General features: G+C 37.5%; 1 protein-coding gene across 2 annotated transcripts in view; it reads right to left on the reverse strand.

Annotated features, from left to right (window-relative positions):
- Window positions 1–520: 520 nt before the first annotated feature.
- Window positions 521–21,663, reverse strand: part of LOC118928791 (guanylate-binding protein 3-like) — a 37,355-nt gene continuing 16,212 nt past the window's right edge. For both annotated transcript variants that reach the window (XM_036918352.2, XM_036918351.2), the window contains 5 exons: window positions 19,194–19,387; window positions 18,140–18,311; window positions 16,911–17,104; window positions 5,221–5,288; window positions 521–1,592 (listed from right to left, as the gene is read on the reverse strand). In XM_036918352.2, coding sequence (XP_036774247.1) covers window positions 5,223–5,288; window positions 16,911–17,104; window positions 18,140–18,311; window positions 19,194–19,387 — 626 coding nt within the window. In that variant the 3' untranslated portion in view covers window positions 521–1,592; window positions 5,221–5,222. The remainder of the gene's footprint in view (window positions 1,593–5,220; window positions 5,289–16,910; window positions 17,105–18,139; window positions 18,312–19,193; window positions 19,388–21,663) is intronic.

A 21,663-nucleotide genomic window follows, 5' to 3' on the forward strand; every position in this document is an offset into this window, starting at 1 on the left:
CTATCAGCATAGTGAGATGCTGTAGAGTCACTACTTGTCTTCTCTGTGTTGCACTTCCCCCCCCTGTCTCCCTGCCACATATACATGCTAATCGTAATGCACCCTTTCTTCCCCCCCATTACTCCTCCCTTCCCACCCATCCTCCCCAGTCCCTTTCCCTTTGGTAACTGTTAGTCCATTCTTGGGTTCTGTGATTCTGCCGCTGTTTTGTTCCTTCAGATTTTTCTTTGTTCTTATACTCCACATATGAGTGAAATCATTTGGTACTTGTCTTTCTCTGCCTGGCTTATTTCACTGAGCATAACACCCTCTAGCTCCATTCATGTTGTTGCAAATGGTAGGATTTGTTTTCTTCTTATGGCTGAATAATATTCCATTGTGTATATGTACCACATCTTTTTGATCCGAAGTATGATTTTTAAGCATGTTATTCAATAAGTCTTATTACAGAAGAGTAATGGTATGAGAATTATAATCAAAATGTTTTCCTAAAGCAATAGTGTAATCAGTGTCATCTTGATTGAATTGGAATAACATTCTTTAATGCTCTACACAATTTTTTTACAGATTTTATTGTTTTAGATACATTAGGCTTCAGAAAAATAAGCAATTCCTATATCTTTTAAGCACAGTTCACTTCCTGAGTTTCCTCAACTGCTAAAATCTTATTTTAGTTTGATATATTTATGATGAGTCACTATTAGTGATTATGATATTAAAAGTTATTTTCGTACGTTCTATGGGATTTGATGACTATATATTGTCATTAAAATGTCATATAGAAGAGTCACACTTCCCTAAAGTTCCTCTGTGCTCCACTTATGCATCCCTTTCTTTCTCTAAATCCCTGGCAATCACTGATGTTTTTTTTCTCTACACTTTTGCCCTTCCATAATATCATATACTTGGATGACAGTATACAACCTTTCAGAGGGGCTTCTTTCACTGACCAATATGCAATTAAGTTCACCCATGTCTTTTTGTGCCCATATAGTCTATTTTTAAATGCTAAATAACATTCCATTGGCTGCTTGTATCACAATTTGTTTATCCATTTGCCTACTGAAGGACATCTTGATGGCTTCTAAGTTTTGGCAATTATGTATAAAACTGCTTTTAAAATCTGTGTGTAGGCTTTTGTGTGGACCTAAGTTTTCAAGTCACTTGGGTAAATAACTAGGAGTGTGATTGGGCAAACTAGAATCAGATGGTAAGGATGTTCAGCTTTGAGAGAAACTGCAAACAGTCTATGAAAATGGCGATACCAGTTTGCATTCCCACATTTGCCAACTGTGTTCTTTTCATTTATTGATACGATAATGACTTTTCTTTAGCTTATTGTCTTGAATTTAACTCTATAGAAGCTGGTATGGCACTTTACTTTAGAATTAGTTGTTATTTGGCACTTAATATTCTCAGTTTGGGGGCTTCAGCGGACATTACCAGATAGGCAGAGTCCCATTTTAACAGCACAAAATATAAGAAAAAACACAAGATGTAATAATCTGATCCACATGGTGGTGCTGGAAATGCAGAACTTAAGCAGTTTGAAGTCAGCAATCTGTTTGGTGCATTCTTTAGCTGATATAAATCTGGAGATAAAAGTAAATATTTTTGAGTCAAGATTTATACCCTATAGTATTCTTGAACAAGAGCAAGAGGCTGTAGCTACTGTGACATACAGTTAAATGCAACAAATACTTTGAATATTGTTAGGATTGGATAAATATATAAAAAGGGACAAGAAATTGTTAGTGCACAGATTTGAGTAATGAACCAGCTTGGTGAGTTGGCTATAATAAATATATCCTCTCATTCATAATCAGAGTGTGGACTGAGCCAGCAGAAAGAATGGCTGCCCTTAGTTTAGCAGTGTTCCTGAGCACCAATGCTTGTGAGGTTTTTATATCTGCAGGATTGCAAATATATATCAGAGGATTAGATGCTTACTCTATGACATGGGTTCTCAATGCTAGCATTAAATATTTGTGGAAAAGGCAAAAGGATCTCTATTGCCACTCCCTGAGAAGCCCAGATATCCTGTTCATTTTCCTCAGAAAGGTTCAGCTGGCTGTGACTTTTCCTTTATTCTATTCCTAACTGAGTATAATTGGTTTCATGCCACATCTCTGATACTGACTACAGGCACTATCAGGATGCACCACCCTAGCTTCTAGGCCATTCCTCAGCCTGCCCTGATCCTATTACCTCAGGAACAAATTTTGTCTCTTGCAGTGAGACTAACTGGACAGAGCACCTTCACCCTTGGTCCAAGGATCGATCTATGAAATTAAAACAATAGTTAGTTTGCCTTCCTTTACTATTTATGATATCTGGTCAAGATAGTGCTTATGTATATCATTATTAATCTCCATTTTTTAACCTATCTCTTATACATGTCATCAAACCTTTTTGAGGATAGTTCACTTAAGGTTAAGGAATTTTCAGATTTGTGGCTTTGTCATCAGCCCACTCAAACTCTGCAGCTGCTTTATGTTTTGCCCACCTTTCATTGCTGTGTATCTATAAAGCCTTCAATACTAGTACTTCCATTGTTTTTGTATACTTAAAGAAAAACAAAGAAAAGTTCTCATTCTTAGCTAATTCATATTTTGAACATGACAAATAAATTACCATTGAATGAGAAATGATAGTTGTTAAAAGAATGTTACATATAAAGTGTTGGTTATCTACAAAAACCATTAATTATATTCAGAAGGATTTTAGATGGCTTCACCAAGGAGGTGCCATTACTGTTGGATCTTGAAGGATGACTCAGATTATAGCAAAGAGAAATTGGAAGAAATGTATTTTACACCAAAGGAAGGGAATAAGCACATATACAATGGTAGTGAGCAAATGCCAGGAATAAACTGGGGTCCCCTATAGCCATAGACTTATTGAAGATGAGGTTGAAAGATCATCTTGTTCATAATCATGGGAACTGGGAACTGGGTCATGAAATTTATTCCAGAGGTAGACAGAGTCTTTAAAGGTTATTGGCATGCTCAGAACAGTACCTGAGTTCCACACTCTGATAACAGAAGGAGAAAGACAATAAAGTAAGGACATTGGAGATAGAGATCACCTCAGAGATTGCTGCTACAGTTTAGAAGACACATTATAGACTTTTATCACTCTAGGTTTGTGTGGAGCATTGCTCCACAGGGTTGTTTCTTCCACTTTGTTCTGTATCCACTGAGTAACTGTATCATCAGCAAGGCCAAAGCTTGACTGCTGCCAAATCTGATCCAGCAGGAGGGAAAAGAAGGGCTGGTGGAGTACAGGAGCAAAATTCTGTGGCCCAGACCCTCAGGAACATATATATACTTCTGTTCATATCTCATGTGTGAATACAATCACATGGCCACTGTTAGCTGTAAGAGGAGCTAGAAAAAACATAATGTCCAGCTAGGTTGTCATGAGCTCATTTTGGTAACAGAATATTACAATATTTACAGCTGAAATGCCTGTTATTACTATAAAAATTTATGAACAATATTAGAGACACACTTTTTTTTTATGGGTTCTGAAATTAAACTTGGCCATTTTGAGAGTTGAACACAAGTTAGGCTGAGTATAGTGGCCCTGTCCTTCCTGAGACATAAACACTGTCTGTGGGAAGAAAAGGGTGGGCACATGACTATAGCCTGAATAGAAAGAGTCCTTCCTCACCAACTGGATCAAAGAAGCCCCCTCTTCTATCTCTTTTGTTGTTGATGGTGGCGGTTTTCATTTTATTTATGAAGCTACAAAGTTGTGATTCTAGAGATGAGGAGTCTAAGGCTAGTTATTTTTAGATGTCTAGCAAGATGCTCTTATTATTATATAGCAATGAAAACATTTAATTGGTGTCTTTCTTTCAGCTTTCAATGCTTGTAAATTGCAAGGAAAAATAACTTTTTTATTGTATTTTGTTAAGGCTAAGTAATAAGAGTATATTTATGGTAAGGGAAGAATTGTTAAAATAGTTTCCTAAACTGAAAGAAGTTAATGAGACTTGATTTAATAGAAATGACTTTTTCATGCTCTATTAACTCCAAAAATGATGGCATAACATGTCAGAAATTTTGTTTTGAAGCACTTAGTGCACTCAGCTTTGCAGCATAGCATAAATTCTCAGACAGGAAATATCTCGCTTTAACATCCTGCTACACAAAGTTTGGTGAAACCACAAATTGGCAAATAACCAGCTCTTTGAGAAAGACACAAACTTGATGCAGTTTCTGTTCAGAAATCTGGTGAGTACAACTGTTTAGCTACAAAATTTAGTGGAAAAGAATGATGGCCCTTCAGGGACTTAACTCAGAGGCTTAGGGAACACTAGAACTGGGGAGTTTAGCCACTGTGGCATAACAGTAAAAACAGTCCAAAACCAAAATCACCTTGGATTTGAGTTTACAGAAGTATCTTTCAAGCTATTCTCTAAGAGAGTCCCTGTGCCCCTTCTTCACAGAGGTTCAGACCATGGCACCTCCCTCCCCTTGTCCACCCTTACATGAGGCAAAGACCTAGTTTTGTGCCATATCTCTGATGGTGATCACAGGTGGAGCCCCAGCCTTTTGCCCATTCTTTTTTCAGGAGGACCCTTCATAGACTCAGATTGCTTTGACCCACTAGAGAAGAGATTCAAGTGACTCACAAATATACTGATGTGAAGAAACCTCTCATGCTTCTTCCAGAAACCCGATTAGTGGAATATCTTAACAAGAGTCAGGTGGTGTAGCTCCTCTGTAGCCTGTGGCTTCCATTTTGGTGTGGGGAAAGCATATGTAAGTGAACTGAGGTACTGTCTCAAGTGTGGTCCCTTTATACCTTTCCAACACTTGTCAAGGATGGTCCATTTTAAGTTGAGGAATTATTAAATTTGTGACTTAAGTGTCAGGTCACAGTTAAACAGATAGTTGTGCATTCAAAAGCCTCTTTGAGTCCCATTTATAGAGGGGAAATCACTATTCTTCAGCTTAATATTTTCTTCTTACAATTGTTGGGGGTATTGAAGAGTTCACACAATTACAGTGGACAGACTTCAGTATTTGGGGCATGTATTTTCCATACAAGCTACCCTAGAAAAGAAAGCAGGATGTAACATAATATCTGAATTCCTAAATGTGTGTGCACTGATCAGTAGGCACCTTAAACCTTTAGCCTTTATACAGTGTTATGTCCCTACAAAGTTAATACAAAGCTTTGTGAATAAGAGGTAGAACACGAACTCACCATCACTCACAATGACATCTTTGGGGAATCTGAGCCTCCTTTCTCTGGATACTGGAAATTTCAAGTGTCTATTAAAGGAATTGAATCAATGAGATGTTTTTCTATAGTGAAACTTCATGGCTTAGATATTTCAAGCATGATTTCTACAAACATATATGTAACAATAGTTTCAGATTTACATAAGTTCTTCAAGGACACCAAAAATAGGGTACATTATTCAACTCATTATTTGAGACTTGTAACATTCTTAATACCAAATATGACCATGGTTATATAAAGTAATATAAATGTTTATATCAATTATAAATAAAGAGACAAGAATTCTAAACCAGATATTAGCAAACAAAATTCTGCAGTATATAGCAAGGTCCCAATAATGCATCACTAATTAAACTATTTTAAAAATCACTCACATTAAAAGGATATGATTAGACTACTTGGGCTTAAAGATGGCGGTGTGAGAGGTGAGAAAGAAACCTCCTCCCAAAACCGCATATAACAAGAAAATATAGCAAATATAACTAATCCTGAAAGAACAGCAGGAAGGAAGGCTGCAACAGACTGCCTTACATTTGGGGAAAAGAGCAGACCTCATGGAAAAGGGTAAAGTACCAAAGCCTTGATCTGGTGGGACCCAATCCCTTCCCCCACCCCAGCTCACCAGCAGGAGGAATAAAAACAGAGTGGGGAGGGGGTGGAGGCTTAGGACTGCTGAACACCCAGCCGTGGAGATCTGCTCTGGGAGCACGAACCTACATTACATGGTGATCTGGAGATTAGTGGGGTTGGAAAGCTAAGACAGGCAGAATACTTGGAGAGACTGAGATTCCAGCCACTTGTGGAGAATAGACACCCATAACCGGCCACTGTGGGACAAAATAAAGGCTGGCACTCTGAGAGACCTCCCAACAGCCAGAGGGCTGTTAAAGGGGCAAGGATTACACAGAGCTTGCTGCTCAGGAGAAAGGACAGGTTAATAAAATTGTCTGAGCACAACCAGCCCGCAGGTTGGGAACTTTCAGGAGCTTCAGGCACCCCATTCCTCTGGCTGGCAATGCAGCTCTGAGGCCCCCCAACCATGATACACAGCCTGCTGTTCCTTCCTCCCAGCTGGGACTGGCTCACAAACCAGCTGCCCCTGCCATTGGGCCAGGCCAGTCAGAGGGTGGCCTCAACTATGGCGGCTACAGGGGCATAGCATAGAGATTCCTCCCTGTGTGCTCAGCACAGTGGCCCTGACAGTGGAGGCAGGAACTGCAGCCAGGAAGCAGGAAAGAACTCTTTCCTCCTGGCAGGCACCAGCGCCATTCACCTGGAACCCCACCATTGCTCTAGGGGCAGAGCAATTCCAGAGAGTAGAGCTTCTGGGCACTAGAGCGCACCTTCCATACCAAGTTATTACAAACATGAAACATCAAAAGAACCTGGTATAAACCAAAATCCCACAAACATCAGAAAGAGGGCGAAGTGAAACTGAACTCACCAATCTTCCTGAAAAATATTTCAAAATGAAAATAATACATACTCATGGAGCTACAGAAAAATATTCAAGACCTCAGGGAGGAATTCAAGAAAGAGACAGAAACTTTGAAAAAATACAGTACCTGAAATAAAACACACAATGGAGGGATTTAAAAGCATATTGGATGAAGTAGAGGAGATGGTAAATGAAACAGAAATTAGAGAACAGGACTACAAAGAGGCTGAGAGGCACAGAGAGAAAAAAGGATCTCTAGGAATGAAAGAATATTGAGAGAGCAGTGAGACCAATCCAAACAGAATAATATTCGCAATATAGGTATTTCTATCATATAAAGGGAGAGAAAGTGTCTTTGAGGAGGTAACTGCTGAAAACTTCCCCAAACTGGTGAAGGAGATAGTGTCTCAGGCCATGGAAGTCTACAGATCTCCCAAAACAAGGGATCCAAGGAAGATAACACCAACACATATAATAATTAAAATGGTCAAGGATAAGGACAGACTATTAAAAGCAGCCAGAAAGAGAAAAAAGATCACATACAAAGGAAAACCCATTAGGCTATTATCAGATTTCTCAACAGAAACCTTACAGGCCAGAAGGGAGTGGCATAATATATTTAATGCAATGAAACAGAAGGGCCTTGAACCAAAAATACTCTACCTAGAAAGATTATCATTTAAATTTGAAGGAGGGATTAAACAATTTCCAGATAAGCAAAAGCTGGGGGAATTTATTCCCACAAACCATCTGTACAGTGAATTTTGGAGGACTGCTATAGATGGAAGTGTTCATAAGGCTAAATAGCTGTCACCAGAGGAAATTAAACCACAGTAAAGGAAGTAGATGAATTAATTACTAAGCAAATGTAAAATTAAATCAACTACCCCAAAGTCAGGGAACAGAGAAAGAGTACAGAATGTGATACCTAATATACAAAGAATGGAGGAGGAAGAAAAAGGAAGGAAAAAAAAAGAAACTTTAGATTTTGTTTGTAATAGCATACTGAGTTAAGTCAGACTGTTAGACAGTAATGATGCTACCCTTGACCCTTTGGTAACCATGAATCTAAAGCCTGCAATGGCAATAAGTACATATTTATCAATAATCACCCAAATGTAAATGTTATGAATGCACCAATCAAAATACACAGAGTTCCTGAATGGATAAAAAAACAAGACCCAACTATATGCAGTGCACAAGAGACTCACTTAAACTCACAGGCATACACAGAATAAAAGTGAAGGGATGGAAAAGATATTTTATGCAACTAATAGGGAGAAAAAAGCAGGTGTTGCAGTACTTGTATTAGACAAAACAGACTTCAAAAAAAAGAGAGTAACAGAGATAAAGAAGGACATTAATAAAGGGGTCAATCCAACAAGAGGATATAACCATTATAAATATCTATGCACCCAACACAGGAGCACCTACATATATGAAACAAATACCAAGAGAATTAAAGAGGGAAATAGAATGTGATGCATTCATTTTAGGAGACTTCAACATACCACTCACTTCAAAGGACAAATCAACAGAAAATAAGTACAGAGACAAAGGCACCGAACAACACATTAGAACAGATGGACCTAACAGACATCTACACAACACTCTACCCAAAGCAGGCAGACACACATTTTTCTCAGGTGCACATGGAACATTTTCAAGAACAGATCATATACTAGGCCACAAAGAGCCTCAGTCAGTTCAGATGGACTGAAATTGTTCCAACCAGCTTCTCAGACCACAAGGGTATGAAACTAGAAATAACTTTTGCAAAGAAAATTTAAAAATCCCACAAATACATGTAATATTAACAACATGCTCCTAAATAATCAATGGATCAATGATCAAATAAAAACAGAGATCAAGCAATATATGGAGACAAATGACAATAATAACTCAGCACCACAAAATCTGTGGGACGCAGTAAAGGCTGTGCTAAGAGTGAAGTATATTGTAATACAGACTTATCTTAGGAAAGAATAATAATCCAATATGAACAGTCTAAATGCATGATTAATGAAACTAGAAAGGAAGAACAAATGAGGCTCAAAGTCAGCAGAAGGAGGGAGATAATAAAGATTGGAGCAGAAATAAATAAAATTGAGAAGAATAAAACAATAGAACAAATCAATAAGAGCAAGAGCTGGTTCTTTGAGAAAATTATCAAAATAGATAAACTCCTGGCCAGAATTACAAGAAAAAAAGGGGGGTCTACACACACACACACACACACACACAATCAGAATCAGAAATGAAAAAGGAAAAATCACTATGGACACCACAGAAATACAAAGAATTGTTAGAGAATACTATGAAAAATTATACACTAACAAATTGCATAATCTAGAAGAAATGGCAACTTTCTAGGAAAAGAAACTTCCAATGCTGATCTAGGAAGAAACAGAAAATCTGAACAATTAGCAGCAACAAAATTGAATTTGTAATAAAAAAAACTACCTAAGAACAAAACTCCTGGACCAGATGGATTCACTGCTGAATTTTATCAAACACTTAGTGAAGACCTAATACCCATCCTCCTTAAAGTTTTCCAAAAAGTGGAAGAGGAGGAAATACTTCCAAACTCATTCTTTGAAGCCAGCATCACTCTAATACCAATAGCAGGCAAAGACACCACAAAAGAAGAAAATTACAGACCAATATCCCTGATGAAAATAAATGCAAAAATACTCAAATATTAGCAAACCAAATTCAAAAATACATCAGAAAGATCATCCTTCATTATCAACTAGGATTAATTCCAGGGATGCAAGATAGTTGCCCTCCATACCCATTTTGTTGAGAGTTTTTATCATGAATGGTTATTGAATTTTGTCAAATGCTTTTTCAGCATCTATGGAGATGATCATGTCGTTTTTGTCCTTTTTGTTGATGTGATGGATGATGTTGATGGATTTTCGAATGTTGTACCATCCTTGCATCCCTGGAATAAATTTTACTTGATCATGATGGATGAACTTTTTGATGTATTTTTGAATTCGGTTTGCTCATATTTTGTTGAGTATATTTGAATCTTTGTTCATCAGGGATATTGGTCTGTAATTTTCTTTTTTTGTGGTGTCTTTGCCTGGTTTTGGTATTAGAGTCATGCTGGCTTCATGGAATGAATTTGGAAATATTCTTCCATAGTCTCCTTTTTGGAAAACTTTAAGGACGATGGATATTAGGTCTCCACTAAATGTTTGATAAAATACAGTGTTGAAGCCCTCCAGTTCAGGGATTTTGTTCTCACATAGTTTTTTGATTACCAATTCAATTTCGTTGCTGGTAATTGGTCTGTTGATATTTTCTGTTTCTTCCTGGGTCAGCCTTGGAAGGTTGCATTTTTCTAGAAAGATTTCCATTCCTCCTAGGCTATCCAGTTTGTTAGCATATAATTTTTCATACTATTCTCTAATAATTCTTTGTATTTCTGTGGTGTCCATACTGATTTTTCCTTTTTCATTTCTGATTCTGTTTATGTGTGTAGATTCTCTATTTTTTCTTGATAAGTCTGGCTAGGGGTTTATCTGTTTTGTTTATTTTCTCGAAGAACCAGCTCCTGCTTTCATTGATTCTATTGTTTTATTATTCTCTATTTTATTTATTTCTGTTCTAATCTTTAATATGTCCCTCCTTCTACTGACTTTGGGCCTCATTTGTTCTTCTTTTTCTGGTTTCATTAATTGTGAGTTTACACTGTTCATATGGGATTGTTCTTCTTTCCTGAGGTAGGCCTGTATTGCAATATACTTTCCTCTTAGCACAGCCTTCGCTGCATCCCACAGATTTTGTGGTGTTGAATTATTGTCATTTGTCTCCATATATTGCTTGATCTCTGTTTTTATTTGGTCATTGATCCATTGATTATTTAGGAGCATGTTATTAAGTACCCACGTGTTTGTGGGCTTTTTCATTTTCTTTGTGTATTTGATTTCTAGTTTTACATCTTTGTGATCTGAGAATCTGGTTGGTAAAATTTCAATCTTTTTGAATTTACTGAGGCTCTTTTTGTGTACTAGCATATGATCTATACTTGAAAGTGTTCCATGTGCACTTGAGAAGAATGTGTATCCTGATGCTTTTGAATGGAGTGTTCTGTGGATGTCTGTTAGGTCCATCTGTTCTAATATGTTGTTCAGTGCCTCTGTTTCTTTACTTATTTTCTGTCTGGTTGATCTGTCCTTTGGAGTGATTGGTTTGTTGAAGTCTCCCGAAATGGATGCATTGCATTCTATTTCCTCTTTTAATTCTGTTAGTATTTGTTTCACATATGTATGTGATCCTGTGTTGGGTGTATAGATATTTATAATAGTTATATCCTTTTGTTAGAATGACCCCTTTATCATTATGTAATGTTCTTCTTTGTCTCTTGTGACTTTCTTTGTTTTGAAATCTATTTTGTCTTATACAAGTACTACAACTCCTGTTTTTTTCTCCCTGTTAGTTGCATGAAATATCTGTTTCCATCCCTTTACTTTCAGTCTCTGTATGTCTTTGTGTTTGAAGTGAGTCTCTTGCAGGCAGCATAAACAGGTCTTGGTCTTTTACCCATTCAGTGACTCTATGTCTTTTTATTGGTGCATTCAGACCATTTACATTTAGGGTGATTTTCAATAGGTATGTACTTATTGCCATTGCAGGCTTTGGATCTGTGGTTACCAAAGGTTCAAGGGTAATTCCCTTACTATCTAACAGTCTAATTTAACTTACTTAGTATGTTATTACAAACACAATCTAAAGGTTCTTTTTTTTTTTCTCCTTGTTCTTCCTCCTCCATTCTTTATATATTAGGTGTCATATTCTGTACTCTATCTGTCCATTGATTGACTTTGGGGGTAGTTTATTTGATTTTGCATCTGCTTAGTAATTAATTTTTCTACTTTTCTATGGTTTTATTTCCCCTGGTGACAGCTATTTTGCCTTAGGAAGACTTCCATCTATAGCAGTCCCACCAAAATGCACTGTAGGTGGTTTGTGGGAGGTAAATTTTCTTAGCTTTTGCTCATCTGAAGATTGTTTAATCCCTCCTTCAAGTTTAAATGATAACTTTTCCAGGTAGAGTATTCTTTGTTTGGGACCCTTCTGTTTCATTGCATTAAATATATCATGCCACTCCCTTTTGGCCTGTAAGGTTTCTGATGAGAATCTGATGATAGCCAGATGGGTTTTCCTTTTTATGTGATCTTTTTACCCTCTCTACCTGCTTTTAAAAGTCTGTCTTTATCCTTGATCTTTGCCATTTTAATTATTATATGTCTTGATGTTGTCTTTCTTGAGTCCCTTGTGTTGGGAGATCCATGCACCTTCATTGCCTGAGAGACTATTTCCTTCCCCAGATTGGGGAAGTTTTCAGCAATTTTCTCCTCAATGATACTTTCTCATTTTCTCTCTCTTTTTCTGGTACCCCTATAAGTGAATACTGTTCCATTTGGATTCGTCACACAGTTCTCTCAATATTCTTTCATTCTTAGAGATCCTTTTTTCTCTCTGTGCCTCAGCTTCTTTGTATTCCTCTTCTCTAATTTCTATTCCATTGTCTGTCTCTTCTACTACATCTAATCTGCTTTTAAATCCCTCCCTTGCGTGTTTCATTTCAGATACGGAATTTCTTAATGATTGAATCTGCATCTTAAATTTGTTCCTGAGTTCTTGATTATTTTTCTGTACCTTCATGAGCATGTTTATGATTTTTATTTTGATATCTCTTTCAGGAAAATTATTGAGTTCAGTTTCATTTCACCTTTTTTTCTGGGGTTTGTGAGATTTTGGTCTGAACCAGGTTCCTTTGATGTTTCATAATTCAATGTGGTGCCCTCTAGTGCCCAGAAGCTCTAGTCTCTGGAGCTGCTCAGCCCCTGGAGTGAGGTTGGGGGTCATAGGGGAGTGGTGCTTGTGCCTGGGGGGAGGAAAGAGCTGCTTCCTGCTTCCCAGCTGCAGTGTCTGTCTCCACTGTTAGAGCCAGTGGGCCGAGCACACAGTTGTAAGCCCCTGTGCTTTGCATGTATAGCTGTGGTAGGCAGGACTTCCCTCTGGCTGGCCTGACGCCAGTGCAGTGACTGCCGGTTTGCGAGCCTGTGCCAGTAGGTCAGGAGGAAAGTGCAGCAGGTTGCATGTCACAGTGGAGGGCATTGGAGCTGAGTAGCCAGTCAGGGAGATGGAGTGCCTGAAGCTGCTCAAAGTTCTCAACCTGCCAGGCAGAGCATGCCCAGTCAACCTTGTCCACCTATCTCTTCTCCTGTGCAGTAAGCTTTGTGCAATCCCCTGCTTCAGCAGCCCTCTCACTGCTAGGAAGCCTTTCAGACTGCCCACTTTTCCTTTGTCCCAGGGCAGTCCAATGTGGATCCCTGTCCTCCACAAACAGCTGGAATCTCATCTCAGTCTTTCTAGTTTTCCACCTGTCTTACCATTCCAATCCCACTAATCTCCAGAGCACCATGCCATGTAGGTTTGTGCTCCAAAGCACATCTCCAAGGCTGGGTGTTCAGCAGTCCCAGGCTTCCAACCCCTCCCCCCTCTGTTTCTTTTCCTCCCGCCGGTGAGCTGGGGTGGGGAAAGAGATTGGGTCCCACAGGATCAAGGCTTTGGTACATTACTGTGTTTTGTGAGGTCTGCTCTGTCTCCAGGTGTATGCAGTCTGGTGCAGCCTTCTTTCCTGTTGCTTTTTTTAGGATTAGTTATATTAACTATATTTTCATACTATGTGTGATGTTGGGAGGAGTTCTCTGTCTCATCTCTCATGCCACCATCTTGAATCTCCACTTACCCACTTTTTTAATAGGGTTGTTCTTTTTCTCACTGTTGTAAAGGGATCCTTACTACTTAGAGAAATTACATCCTTTTTTGTGATATATATTAAAATATATTCCTCATCTTGCCATTTGTATTTTTGCTCTACTTGTTTTTCTAGGAAAAAAACATATTTTCTTTAATTGGATTTATTGATCTTTACTTTTATGCATTTCCATTTTGTCATACTTAGAAAGGACCTACCAATATTATTTCTTAAAACTTTCCAGTATTATTTAATTTTATGGTTTAATTTTTCATGTTTATGTTTTTGAACCATTTGAAATTTTCTTGGTATAACACACATTTTTTTCAGATAACTACCTGTATGTAGTTCAAGTAGCCATTTTCTGAATATTCCATATTCTTTCATTAATGAAAATGTCAAAATTGCCATGTACTGAATTTCTACATGACTGCACCAATTTCTAAACTTCCAAGTCTGTTTTATTGCTGTTTCAATATTCAAATGCTAGTAGCACAATGCTAACTGTCGGGATCTTTTAAAATATGGTTAAAGCAAGTTCCCTCTCATTTGTCTTTTTTCAGAATTGCACTGGATATTTTTGCTGTGGCTCTTACATGTCAACTTTATAATTAATTTGTCTACTTCCTAAAAAATTATGTTTGGCATATATTTTGGATCACATTAAATGTACACATTTAAAAATATTAACATTTTTATTTCTGTCCATTTTGTAAATTTTTGTATCTTACAAAGCATTTCAAAATTTTATTTATATAGATTTTAGATGATTCATAATTTTATTCTGCAGAAGATCTTATTAGTTTTGATACTACTGCAATTTTGATCTTTTTTGTTTTTATTGAAGTATAGTTGATGTGCACTTTTACATTGGTTTCAAGTATACAACATATTTATTCAACAGTTATATACATTATTAAATTCTCAATCCAACTACTGTAGTTACTATCTGTCAACAGAGAAAGATGTTACAGAAATACTGACTCTATTCTTTATGCTGTATTTTCATCCCTGTGACAAATTTATATTATGACTGAGGTATTTTGCTTCTTTATCCCCTTCATCTATTTCACCAACCCATCCTAAACCCTTCTCCATGGTAGGGGTTACTTCTGGGTGTGAATGAGTCCACTGCTGTTTTGTTCATAAATTCCATTTATAAGTAAAATCATATGGTATTTTTCTCCACTTGGCTCATTTCATTTAGGTTAATACCCTGAAAGCCCATCCAGATTATCACAAATGCCAGGATTTCTTTCTTTTTTATGGTTGAATACTACTTCATTGTGTATATGTACCACTTCTTCTTTATCCAGTTATCTACTGAGGCACTTTGGTTGCTTCCATATCTTGGCTATTGTAAATAATAATACAGCAATAAACATAGGGTTGTATATATCTTTTCAAATCAGAGATTTTGTTTTCTTTAGGTTTAGGTAAATTCCTAGAAGTAGAATTACTGGGTCATATGCTATTTCAATTTTTATTTTTTTGAGGAACCTCCATACTGCTTTCCACAGTGGCTGCACCAATTTATATTCCCAACAACAGTGTAGGAGGGTTCCCTTTTCTCCACATCCTCACAAGTACTGTTATTTCCTGTCTTTTGGATAGTGGCCATTCTGACTGGTATGAGGTGATATCTCATTGTCATTTTGATTTGCATTTTCCTGATGATTAGCAGTGTGGAGCATCATTTCATGTGTCTGTTGGCCATCTGTATGCCTTCTTTGGAAAAAGTGTCTGTTCAGGTCCTCTGCCCATTTTTAATCAGGTTATTTGTTTTTTCAGTGTTGAGGCATAAGAGTTCTTTATGTATTTTGAATATTAACCCTTTATTGGATGTATCATTTATGAATATATTGTCCCATATTGTAGGTTCTGTTTTTGTTTTGTTGATGATATCCTTTGCTATAATTTGCTCTTTTCTGCCACTGTATCTTCTAGCTTGTTTCTCATTTCCTTAATTTATTCAATATTAATTTTGTCTTTTCTGTGTAAGGCCCTCATGTATTTAGATAATCACCATGGTTTTAAACTTCTGTTAAGTGAAAGTAACATGACACATATACCTCAAAAATGAGTCACAGCGTAACACAAGAATCTTCATTTTATAATTTCCTAACAGGAATTCTGACCCTATTTCATTTGTGATTTCAGAACTTTAAATCCTTTTTTAAGCATTTCTTCTTGGACTATAAAAAAGAAAGTTCACTTTTGTATTTAACACCATCAATTAAGCAAAGAATATCTGTCTATTTCTCCAACATCATAGTAATCTTTGATGGGTTCAATATTTCCAGGTATTTGGACCTGTCAGTAACAGTATCCATTGCTTGTAACCTCTTAAGATTTGTTCAGGACCTTCTCACTAAGTGGGGAGATAGTGGGGCTATGTCCAGCCTGAGAACTACCACAGTTCCAGTGCTAATGCTAATGATGCTTTTTGGGAGGGAATGCAGGTTTTGTTTTTTATTACTATTTTTTTATTGGAATATAACTTATATACAATATTACATTGGTTTCAGAAGAACAACTTAGTGATTCATCAGTTATAAACACTACTAAATGCTCAGCATGACTAGAACAGTTACTATCTGTCACCATACAAAGATACCCTAACATTATGAGCTATATTCCCTATGCTATCCTTCCAATTCTGGCAACTAAGCTATTTCATAATTTGAAGTTACATATCTTTATCCCACTTACCCATTTCACCCTCCCCTCAATCCACATGGCAACTGATCACCTGTTCTCTACATTTATGAGTCTGTTTCTGTTTTGTTTGTTTGGCTTTTCAGATTCTACATATAAGTGAAACCATGTGGTAGAGGGAATATAGGTCTGATTCTAACTAATTCTCAGTTCCACTGGAGGTAGCATAACCACATCCACCTACAAATAATGGGAACTGCTAATCCTGGAGAGAAAACAGGTTATCAAGCTGCATGAGGGACAAAGGAGACTATTTTTCTGTGTGTTACAGAGTTACTCACACAGATCTGGAAACAAATGTAGTCAGTTATTGTGCTCCTAGAATCCTGTATTTCATACCAGGCATAATCTGACATTTTCCAGACCAGGTAGATCTATTTTAGACATATTTGATAGTTGTATTAGACTTTTAAGAATTATAGGACTCAGATTCTACTAATTTGAGACATTCTAAGACCATGCTAAAATCATGACAAAGAGCAGGAGAGCAATCTGGCAATGTAATTTGTTCACTCAATGACTAACACTACACAAAAAGTTGGAGTCTTGCAGATTTAAGGGCCTCAGCAGTAACCAGATGGATCTGAAGCATTAGGGAAACATATGTATTTTATGTATCCCCCAGGGATCATGGTTTTGGTTAAAATTTTTTTCCTCCCCTTCTGAGGAACCAGGGAACTGTCCATCAGGCACTACCCAGGCTCTGTGCAGACTTACCTTAAGCTTCTGCTCCAGCATCCTTTCCTGCTCCCTCAGAAGTTTTTCTCTTTCTCTCTCCATCTCATCTTTCAGTTGAGCTAAGTTCTCTTGGAAGTGTCTCTCTTCAACTTCCTTGATTTGCTGCAGCTCCTTTTGTATCTGTCTTTGTAGCTCCCATTCCTTCTCAGTTAACTCTTTCTTGGCCTGCTCAGCTGCTCCAAAAACATTTTCATGAAGAGAAGAAAACAACAGTCAAGTCTGTTAAATTAATTCTGCAGAATTTTGTTTTAATACTACTGTAAATTTGACCTTGTCTTACATTAAATCTTCTAACATGTTTTTTTCTCCACTTCTCTAAATTAATCTGATTAAAATTAAGTTTGTGTTTAGTATGTCAAACACTAATCTTTGGTAATGTTTTTCTCTTGAAAATTTTGTTGAAAAAAAAAACGAAGGAGGGATAACTGCATACTTTGAAGGACACAGCCTGTGGAATTATTGTCTTTTGCAAGATCGAAATCATGGCAGGTCCAGAGGCTGATGCCCAATTCCAAGCCACTGGTATCAAAAAATATTTCAACTCTTACCCTCTCACAGGTAGAATGAATTGTGGCCAAATATGGGGCACTGCTTTGTTGGTCTTATACTTTAAGTTAATGTCTAAAAAACTCTAGCTTTGAAAGCAATGTGAATGGATTCTGAACTGCAACTTTACTGTTAAGTTCCCACGCCTGGAGAAGCTAATGTCAGCTCATCATGTGATACTCAATTTGTACAATAAATTATGAACCTGGACAAAACTAACACGACACATACTTTACATAACAGATTGGTGGTTGCCACTGGGGAGGAGAATGTGGGGATAGGTCGAATAGGTGATGGGGACCATGAGGTACAAAGTTCCAGTTATAAAATAAATGAATCATGGGGACGAAAGGTACAGCATGGGGAATATAGCCAATAATACTGTAATAACTTGGTGTAGAGATACTATACTTATAATGATGTGTATTTTGTAATGTATATAAATGTTGAATCACTACGTTGTATACCTATTATAATGTGTAGAGTTGTTATATTTAATATTGTATTATTATTTAATATTATATAAAATTGTATATTAAATAAATAAAAAAGAACCATAGCATCACCAAAAAAATCACTCATTTTAATAATTCTTAAAAGGAATCATGAGAATACTTCACTTGTGTGAGCTCAGAACCTCATCCCTACACCAAATGACTTACCAGGACTTGGCATCTCTATACCTAAGACACTGCTAATCACATCAAAGAGCCACGAAGTAAATGAGCGTTCATCTTTTTTATTTGCTGTAATCTCTTTTCTCAGTTGCTGTATCTCCGTACGCATCTTCTCAGATTTCTTCTTAAATCCTTCATTAAGCAGTTCCTGTTGGACCTACACAAGAGGAGTCCATTTTGAAAATACCCAATTATCAAAAGTAAGGATTTTGTTCAACAACTTCACTATGTAAGGACAGTGTCTATCACCTGAGAATGCTCTCTCATGAGTTTACCCAGTATTTCCACACATCTGGTCCTCGACAGTAGGAGTAGCCATGGCTTCTAACTTCCTAGAATTCCCTCAGCACCATCTCACTAAAAGAGGATGGGGTCAGGCTAGGTCATACCTGAAAACTATCCTTATATGTGTTCCAGCTCTAAGGATGCCCCTTGGGAAGGAATGTAGGATGAACTCTAATTACTGCTCAGTTCTACTGAGGTAGCATGCACACACACATCTAACAAACCATGGGAAATGCTGACCCGCCATAGAACATTGGTTACCCAGTGTCAGCTTGAGTTAGAGAAATGATTTTCCTCTGTACTTTGTAGGATGACTCATGCAGATCTAGAAACAAAGTAAATTTTAGAGCTTTGGAATCCTGTATTTCATATCGGGTCTAATCTGATACTTCAAGATAAGATGGAGTCTTTCAGGTCTGTTTGATGGTTGAGGCAAGAATCCTAAGGATTAGAGGACTAAGGCTCTATTAACTGGGGCCCAAGGAGGCCATCCTGCAATCAACACAAACAGCAGCCCAGCACCCTGGTGACGTTACTGTACACTACAAAGTCTAATAACTACAGATGGTGCAAGAGTCTTGTGGATTTAAGGACCTCAGCAGGATCCATATGGATTTGAGGTTTTCATGAATCACAGGTCTTTCAGGTTTTCCCCTGGACTCATGATTTTGACTAGTTTGGGTCCTTCCCTTCCTGAGGAACAATCTGTGCTGAACTCTCTATCAGGCACTACCCAGGCTCTGTGCAGACTTACCTTCAGCTTGTGCTCCAGAATCCTTTCCTGCTTTCTCAGAAAGTTTTCTCTTTCTTTTTCCATATCCTTTTTCAGTTGAGCTAAGTTTTCCTTGAAGTGTCTCTCCTGAACTTCCATTTTTTGCTGCAGCTCTGTCTGTATCTGTCTAAGCAGCTCCAGTTTCTTCAAATCTGCTTCCTTCTTGTCCTGCTCAGCTGTTCCACAAACATTTTAGAAAGACAAGAACAGAAATGTCAGGTCTGCTTATTTTATTCTGCAGTTCTTTATTTGTTTTGATACTATTGTAAGTTTGACCTTTTGTTACATTAAATCTTCTAACATCTTGTTTTCCATTTCTTTAAATTACTTTAATCAAAATTAAGTTTGTGTTTTTGTATGTCAAACTCTAATAATCTTTGGTAATCACTTTTCAATATTTAAACTTTTGTTAAAAGAAATTAATATGGGGGTTCTGGTTTAAGATGGCAATGTACAAAGATCCTGAACTCACCTCATCCCATGGACACAACAAATCTACAGCTATATATGGAACAATATCCTTTGAAAGAATCCCCCAAAGTAGCTAAGTGACTCCTATACATTGGGAAAAAGAGAAAAAACCCACTTTTAAGTGATCAGGAGAGACTGAGACATAATCTTACCATAAACTCCACCCCTGGCACCAGGTCTCTACAATCAGGAAGGAACTAAAAAACCTGGAGTTTCTTCCTGAGGAGCAAAGGGTTGGAACCCCACATTGAGCACCCCAACTTTAAGACCTGCACCTGAGACGTGAGCCCCCAAAACACCTAGCTTTGAAAGTCAATGGGGCTCACATTGACAAGACACACAAGGCTATAGGAAACTGAAAAATGGTTCTTAAAGTGCTTTCATACTTGGACTTGCCCCGGGGACTAGTGCAGAGGCAGCTGATTGAGAGGCACCCACACTTTATGTGAAAAAGGCTTATTTGCTTATCCTAAAGCAATGGTCTGAGGAGTGAAGGAATTCTCCTTGGACACTTTGCAATGGTCGCTAAAGGGGTTTGGGTTCCTAGGACTGATAAGAATTTATAACTGGAGAGCGAGTTCTTGGTAGGCTACCACCCCTGGGGCACTGCAAAGACAGCAGATGGAAATAAACGGTCAATATTTTTGTGAAAGAAGCATCTTTCCATGTCCTGTTTCACCTCAGGGGCAGGCTTCAGGTTTGGCACATATCTAGGGGCCTATGGAGGCCTCTGCAGCAATAGAGATTGGCAGATGTCATCTTTGCACTCTCCCTCTGCTTCACTTCAGCCCACCAGTATCTTCATCCTCATTAGTGCCCTGTTTTGAGCGGCTGCCCCAGAGGACACTCCTGGTCACCTGGCTTTGGTAGCCAAAGGGACTTACACTTGTGGTCCCAAGGACTATATATACTTCTTACTTTAAAAGCTGTTGTCAGAGGTTCTAGCTTCCAATCAACCTGGATCTAGATGCTGACTGAGATCCTTTAAGACACTGACAGGTCTTGGAATACCCTTAAATACTGAGAGCCACTAAAAATAGAATAGGATACTTGTACAATCAAAAAGGTTTGAGGGACAACCAATAGCTAGGGCAGGGTTGAATGATAAGATTCATTTACTATATGAAGGCCACTTCAAGATTGGAAAAAGTGGTGGTTTTATCAAATGCAAGGAAACCAACACAAGGAGTTGAGGAAAATGAAGAAACAGGAACATTTTCCAAATGAAAAAGCAAGAGCAAAGACGTAACAGATATATACAGAACATTCCATCCAAAAGCAACAGAATACTACCTTCTTCTAAAGTGCACATTCTCCAGGACAGATCATGTTAGCCCACAGCACAAGTCTCAATAAATTTAAGAAGACTGAAATATTTATAGGAAGGTTCATAGTGATAGGTGCCTATATCAAGAAATAAGAAAAATCTCACACCATCTAACTTTACACTTCAAGGAACTAGAAAAAGAAGAACAAAGACCAGAGTTAGTAGAACAAAGGAAATAACAAAGATCAGATTGTAAATAAATGAAATAGAGACTTAAAAACAATAGAAAAGATTGAAACTGGGAGCTGATTATTTTTGAAAGGAAAAACAAAATTGAAAAACTTTTAGCTAGAGTCACCAATAAAAAAGACAGAACTCAAATAAATAAATTCAGAAATGAAAGAGATGTTACAGCTGATAGGACAAAAAGAAAAAGAATAAGAGACTACTGTGAACAATTATACACCAACAAATTGGACAACCTAGAAGAAATGGATACATTTCTAGAAACATAACAACAGACCAAGACTGAATCAGGAAGAACAGAAAATCCAAACAGATTGAACACTGGAAAGAAGATTGAATTAATAATCAAAAACCTCCCAACAAAAATCCAGAACCAGAGACTTTCACCAGTGAATTCTACTAAATATTTAAAGAAAAATTAATACCAATCCTTCTCAAACTCTTTCAGAAAATAGAAGAGGAGGGAAT

The sequence above is a fragment of the Manis pentadactyla genome, chromosome 4 (genome assembly GCF_030020395.1).
Source record: "Manis pentadactyla isolate mManPen7 chromosome 4, mManPen7.hap1, whole genome shotgun sequence".
NCBI lineage: Eukaryota > Metazoa > Chordata > Mammalia > Pholidota > Manidae > Manis > Manis pentadactyla.